This window comes from Rhipicephalus microplus, unplaced genomic scaffold, assembly GCF_043290135.1.
Source record: "Rhipicephalus microplus isolate Deutch F79 unplaced genomic scaffold, USDA_Rmic scaffold_16, whole genome shotgun sequence".
Taxonomy (NCBI): Eukaryota; Metazoa; Arthropoda; class Arachnida; order Ixodida; family Ixodidae; genus Rhipicephalus; species Rhipicephalus microplus.
In genome coordinates, this window is record NW_027464589.1 from 1515997 (window position 1) to 1523354 (window position 7358).

General features: G+C 49.8%; 1 protein-coding gene across 1 annotated transcript; it reads left to right on the forward strand.

Annotated features, from left to right (window-relative positions):
- Positions 1-1964: 1964 nt before the first annotated feature.
- On the forward strand, positions 1965-5165 carry LOC142784987 (uncharacterized). The gene has a single exon (XM_075883410.1). It carries the CDS (start codon positions 1965-1967, stop codon positions 5163-5165), a length of 3201 nt encoding a protein of 1066 aa, XP_075739525.1.
- The last annotated feature ends 2193 nt before the right edge of the window (positions 5166-7358 follow it).

Below are 7358 nucleotides of genomic sequence, written 5' to 3' on the forward strand. Positions count from 1 at the left end.
TGTTTTAAGTGTGGCTGATTGTACTGTGTAGTACGTTGTTTGTTTGGTGACGTATTGGATGTAACTATTGTGGAGTGTGCATTCTTGTGTACTGTTTTCGATCTGCCATTTTTGAGAATATAATATTTGTTTTGTTTATCAACTCTCGGCTCTGACTTGTTCTTTGGGCCACAGCCGGCGTCCGCTGGCGCGCCAAAAAGGACCACTTCTAAATTGTCCACGCTTTCGTGGTGCGGTTCGGAGGGCTGATACTTCGGCCCTTGGAATTAGCCCGGCGATCGCCTCCCTCATAACGGGACATGTGTGACAATTAATCTGGCGTCCGCGACAGGACCTTTTGGTGCACAGTGTGTCCAAAGTAGTGAGAAAGAGCCTCGAGTTGTTGATACTGCTATCGGACCGATTTTGTGTGTTGTTCAGTGTTCTCGTTAACGAGTGCAGGGGAGTGTTCCGATAGAGTGATTTAGGCAGATACTTTTTGCACGCGGCAAGGTTTTATTTGCGAGTTACGAGACACAATGGATCTCGAAAAGTTAGTCGCTCTTGGTGAGAAGATGGGTCTTTCTGGCGCCGAACTACGGAAGTGGGTAAGCCAGAAGGAGAAAGAAGCGGTGGAGAGAGAGAGGTTGGCAGCAGAGAGGGCCAAGGAAGAAAAAGCAGCTGAGTTGGAACGAGAGAGGTTGGCAGCTGAGAGGGCCAAGGAAGAAAAAGCAGCTGAGTTGGAACGAGAGAGGCTGGCAGCTGAGAGGGCCAAGGAAGAAAAAGCAGCTGAGTTGGAGAGAGAAAGGCTGGCCGCTGAAAGGGCGAAGGAAGAAAGAGAGCAACAATTGAAGTTGGAGTTGGAGAGAGAGAAGTTAGCAGCCGAAAGGGCGAGAGAAGAAAGAGAAGCGAGGGAGCGACAACAGAAAGAAGAAAGAGAAGCGAAGGAGCGACAGCTGAAAGAAGAAAGAGAAGCGGAGATGGCTGAAAGGGAACGGCAGCGGCAGCACGAGATGGAACTCGAGCGGCTCCGTTTGCAACAGCGAAGTGAAACTCCGGTCCAAGCTAGAGTTGAAAGCAGCGAACGGGAAGATAATGGTTTCCGCTTGAACCCAAGCAAGCTGCTTGTAGCGTTTGATGAAAGGAAGGACGACCTTGACGCGTACCTTCACCGATTTGAGACGATTGCGAAGAGCCAGAATTGGCCGGAACATCAATGGGCAACTGCTTTAAGTACCTGCTTGAGTGGTGAAGCGCTCAGTGTGTACGGTAGGCTGACGCCGACCGATGCAGCCAACTATGCAAAGGTGAAATCTGCTTTGCTGAAGCGATTTAGATTTACTGTAGAAGGATTCCGGGACAGATTTCGGACAGGAAAGCCAGCTGATGGTGAGACGGCTACACAGTACGCCGCCCGACTTAGCCATTATTTCGACAGATGGATTGAACTTTCAGGGACAGCGCAGGAGTACGATGAACTTAGAGAGCTCCTAATTAGAGAACAATTTCTTACTAGTTGCCACCCAAGCCTGTCGCTGTACTTGAAAGAGAGGAGAGCTAAGTCACTGGAAGACATGCTTGAATTAGCTGATCAATTCTTGGAAGCGCAAGGTGGCACTAATTTGGCCAAAGTCAAGAAGGATTGTCCCGATGATTCGAAGAAATTGGCTCCCGAAGAAAAGAAGCGTGCACCAGAGAGCATTCCGCGATGTTTTCTGTGTAACCGAGTGGATCACCGTGCTAACCACTGCCGAACTAACTTCACGAGCCCCACGGTTGTAAAATGTTTCAAATGTGGTCAGACTGGGCACAAGGCAGACGCATGTCGTAACGGAGCGAGTCAAACTCACCAGGTATCATGTGCACAAGTGGCGCCAAAAACCGTTGATGACGTCACCGATGGATTCGTAGAGTTGAAAAATGGGGAGAAAATCCCTATTGTGGGTGCGGTATTGACAAAACAACAAACAGGTGCTCCGAAGGGAATGCCTGTGATGGCTGGAAAAGTGGCGGGAAGGCGCGTAGACGTCTTAAGAGACACTGGGTGCTCCACTGTAATATTACGAAGAGACCTAGTCCGCGACGACGAACTCACGGGCCAGACCAGCCTGATTTACACCGTCGACCGTTCGGTCATGAGGCTGCCTGAGGCCAAGGTCAAGATAGAGACGCCTTTCTACAGTGGAATTGTTTCTGCCTTCTGCATGGATGATCCATTGTATGACGTAATCGTGGGGAACATCGAGGGCGCCCGTTCGCCGGACCAACCCGAACCACTGGAAGAGGACCCAGAAATCGATCCACCATCGATTGCAAACCCTCACGACCAACCAGCCACGACCGATGAGGACGTAGTCGCAGTTGCGACCCGAGCACAGACCAAAGCCCAGTCGAAGCCATTCCAGCCCCTCCCTGCACCCGATTCCGAGGAGGACCCGAGCTTCAGCTATGCTGAGGAACAAATACAGGACGAGTCGTTAAAACCCTGCTTTGCGCAAATCGACAAGGACCTCAGATGCCGTAATAGTAAATGCGCGATAATGTTCAAGCAGGAAGATGGACTGCTATACAGGTACTATACGGAGAGGAGTGGTCGGCGGATACGACAGCTGTTGGTGCCGAAGAACCGCCGAGAGGCTGTGATGAAGCTAGCCCACGATGGGATAATGGCTGGACACCTGGGAGCCGAGAAAACCAAGGACAGAATTCAGGAAGAATTCTTCTGGCCCGGTGTCATAGCCGACGTGAAACGGTTCGTGGCGTCTTGCGATATCTGTCAGCGAACTGTGCCAAAAGGAAGGGTGCCACACGTGTCACTCGGCCAGTCCCCCGTCATAGACATCCCCTTTAAAAGGGTAGCTATTGATATAGTAGGCCCTATCCGACCTCCATCTGGTCAAGGAAACCGCTATATCCTGACTCTCGTCGATTGCGCCACGCGCTATCCGGAGGCAGTTGCACTACCTGGCATAGAGACCGAACGAGTCGCAGAAGCCCTCGTTGAGATGTTCTCCCGTTTTGGTGTACCGAGGGAAATTTTAAGTGATAGGGGCTCGAATTTCACGTCGGAGTTAATGAAGGAAGTGGCACGACTTCTATCGGTGCGCCAACTCCATACCACCCCTTACCACCCGATGGCCAACGGTATGGTGGAAAAATTTAATGGCACCCTGAAGACTATGCTCAAAAGAATGTGTGCGGAGAAACCAAAAAACTGGGACAGATTCCTCGGACCGTTGCTGTTCGCGTACAGAGAGGTTCCCCAGGCAAGTCTCGGCTTTTCACCGTTCGAGCTACTGTACGGCCGACATGTCCGGGGACCCCTGGCGATCTTAAAGGAAGTCTGGACGAACCAAGAGCTGGACGATGAGCTGAAGACAACCTACCAGTACGTATTGGATCTCCGAAATCGTCTAGAAGAGACGTGCCGCCTAGCTCACGAAGAACTCCGAAGGGCGGGAGCACGCTACGCTAAGCACTACAATCGAAAATCAAGGGATAGAGTATTCCAACCAGGAGATAAGGTTCTCATCCTGCTCCCAACTGACAAAAATAAACTCTTGCTGCATTGGAAAGGGCCCTTCGAAGTGCAGGCTACAATTGGGGACTTCGATTACTCCATAAAGACGCCGAGCGGGCCAAAAATTTTCCATGCAAATTTGCTGAAGAAGTATGCGGAGCGGGAAACGAACCAAGATGCGCCGCATCAATGCCAAGTCATTGTAGGGGTTATTGACAATGGAGATGAACAGGAACTACCGGTGCCGGAGTTCGTGCAGACAGAAGGGATTACTGACGTCAAGATCTGCCCAAGTTTGACGGACCAACAAAAGGAGGAGTTGGAGAAAACCATGACAGCACACTCTAAAATATTTTCGAATGTCCCGGGCAAGACAGATTGGGTGGAGTGCCACCTCGAGACAGTGACGGAGTCCCCAGTCCACGTCAAGCAGTACCCGTTACCTTTTGCTACGACTAAAGACATCGAGGCCGAGGTACAGCAAATGAAAACACTGGGCATAATTGAAGTCTCGAAATCGCCCTATAATTCCCCCGTGTTGCTTGTGGACAAACCGGACAAAACCAAGCGGTTTGTAGTCGATTTCCGGCGCCTGAACAACCTAATAATCGCAGATGCAGAGCCCATGCCTAGACCAGATGCAGTTTTTGCCAGTGCCACAAACAAAAGATACTTCTCTAAATTAGATTTTGTTAAGGGCTACTGGCAAATCCCACTCTCCCAGCAGTCGAAACCTAAGACTGCGTTTTCGACAAAATCGGGTCTCTACCAGTTCCGCTACATGCCTTTCGGGATCAAAACGGCACCCGCCGTGTTCGCCCGGCTGATGCGACTAGTAACTGAGGGAATTCCGGGCGTTGAACATTACTGCGACGACGTACTCATAACAAGCACGACCTGGGAGGAACACCTATCCACTTTCAGACAACTCTTCGCTCGAATTGAGGCTGCCGGGTTGACCGTGAGACCGAGCAAGTGTGAGTTGGGAATGAATGAGATTGATTTCCTTGGTCATCACATTGGACAAAACATGCTTGCTCCACTGGGAAAGACTCTCGACAAAATCCAAGCTGCAACCGCCCCAAAGACGAAGCGACAGGTACGCGCTTTTCTCGGGTTGACCAGCTATTATCGGGAGTTCATTCCAAATTATGCCGAGATCAGCGCCCCTCTCACAGAACTGATCAAAAAGGGTGAAAGCAACTTAGTAAAATGGACGACGACACACGAGAAAGCATTCGCGAAACTCAAGGAATGCATCTCGAGCCCTCCCGTGCTCCGCCTCCCAGACTTAACCAAGGAATTCATCCTCCGCACCGACGCTTCCGACACCAGCCTCGGGGCTGTGCTGTTGCAGTCACACGAAGGGACTCTCCATCCTATAGCATACGCCAGTCGCAAACTACTTCCCCGGGAATCATCATACAGCACCATCGAAAGAGAATGTCTAGCCCTGGTGTGGGGAATACAGAAGTTTAATATTTATCTCTACGGAGTGCCTTTCTTGGTCCAAACTGACTACCAGCCTCTCCAATACATAAAACAGGCTAAACAGCTCAACAGCAGAGTGTTGAGGTGGAGCTTGCTTCTGCAAGAGTATCAGTTCCGAGTCGAGCACATCAAGGGAAGCGAGAACGTTGGTGCCGACTACCTTAGCCGAGTTTGAATGTTTTGGAAGTGTCTGACAGCAGTGAATGCAATAGGCTGTGTTGTTATTGTGTTATCCGATGTCGAGCGAATCAAAATGTTTGTTACGGTGATGTGATGTGATGTATAGTGTTGTATAATTGTTGTAATGAGAGAACTTTGTAAATTTGTATTGTTTGGAATGAGTGACGAGGTGTTGTAGCCATGTACCTGTGGCTATATTTCATGTGTTGTGGAATTGAACTACAATGTAAAATTGTATTGAGTGATATATTGTGAATGTGAAGTGTCATGAGCGACGGATTGTGTTACAGTCTGTGAGAATGTGTGGTGATTGTTCGCGCTCGTCTGTGTGGTTTTTGAATATTATGAGATAATATTCTTAAAGTGGGGGGCAGTGTCACAGAACGAGCGCTAAACAAGAGCGCGCCGCCAAATACTTGCGACAACGGGCGGCAGAAACGCCGCGAGGTAAAAAGAAAAAAAAAGAAAGCAAACATCCAGGGCTCCCGGGCGCGCGCTCTCCCCGCAGAAGCACGGCTTCGCAGACGATCCTCCTCACCCCACATCTGCGGCCCAGCAAGACCGCGATTTTTCTCGAACGAACGGGGCGGGGTCAGACCGAGCTGAGTCATCCGACGCGGAGGGCAGACAAACCGTCTCGCCTCTCCCCAGCCTTCGCTGCGTATCGCGCCGACGAAATGACGAGAAAGATCTGAAAAGTCGCGCGCAAGGTATTTAACCGAGCAGCCGAGACGAGAAATGAGGAGAAGACGGAACGTTAGCGCCGGAGCGCGTAGGAATTCCGCCGTGTAGTCGGCGAAGGTTCTGCCCGTAGTGACAGAACAGGAGGAGACGGAAGTAAGCGCCAGAGTGCGTAGAGAGTCCGCCGTGTAGTCGGCGAAGTTTTTGGTCCGTAGGGACGGCTCGAGCTACAGGCAAGAGCGTGGGTTTACCGCTATCGAGCGAAGACGCGGGCAACAGCTGCGTGTATGAAGCCGACGGATTTCCGGCGAAGAAGTTGAAGTTTGAAGAGTGGCCAATTGAAGACGGGAGGTTTCCTGGAAGAGAAACTTCAGAGGGCGCGGAACGACAACAACGCTGGACTTTGAGTGAGTGATTCTCGGAAGAGTATCATTCAGACTTTAGTTCCAAGGACTTTGGACTGAATAGGTTTTATATCTCTTTAGTCTTTAAGTGTCTTGGTTGTTCAATGCATGCGACTGCTTTGTAGTGCGTATCGTTGTCTGTGTCCGTTGTTTTAAGTGTGGCTGATTGTACTGTGTAGTACGTTGTTTGTTTGGTGACGTATTGGATGTAACTATTGTGGAGTGTGCATTCTTGTGTACTGTTTTCGATCTGCCATTTTTGAGAATATAATATTTGTTTTGTTTATCAACTCTCGGCTCTGACTTGTTCTTTGGGCCACAGCCGGCGTCCGCTGGCGCGCCAAAAAGGACCACTTCTAAATTGTCCACGCTTTCGTGGTGCGGTTCGGAGGGCTGATACTTCGGCCCTTGGAATTAGCCCGGCGATCGCCTCCCTCATAACGGGACATGTGTGACACAGTAGCAGGCTTGCAACAAAGAGAAGTTTATTGACTTCCAACCAAGGATAAAGTACCTGACAAAAACATCGAGCTTCACGACTACAAAGAGTGCATGTACAATCAGGAAAGCACCACTACCGAGGTACAATGTATGTGGGGGAATGTACCCCTCTATTTACTGTACAGCGCGTGGTGCTCCAGCAGGCCTAATCATGCGCGGCGGTAGGTCTTCTCAACACGCGGTTGGAACAAGTAGCGACTTAGCGCTGTACAACTCTAGGTATTATTTCTTTTTTGTCGCCTGAAACAATGCTGCTTTCGTACACGGTAAAAGCATGCCCGGAAGTATTAAAGAAGCCTTGAGGCTGGGGGGCACAGTGGGGGGGTTACAAGGGAGCGGAGGTGGGCTCTTGTCTCCCCCCAAATAAGGCATCAGCAACAATCTGCGCGTAAAAAACTGACTGAAGACGCCAATCAATGAAGAAGGCGCTATACAAAAATTAACTGAAGTGTCGACCAGCACACTTTGCCCGAATCGATTACAAATAACAATGACCAAGGGGTGATGAAAAAGGAGAGATATATATATATATATATATATATATATATATATATATATATATATATATACAAGTTCCCTTTTGCATGTGCTAGACAGCGGGA

Excerpts from the sequence above, each read along its gene's own strand:
- LOC142784987 (XM_075883410.1), top strand. The coding sequence starts at position 1,965 with ATGCCTGTGATGGCTGGAAAAGTGGCGGGAAGGCGCGTAGACGTCTTA.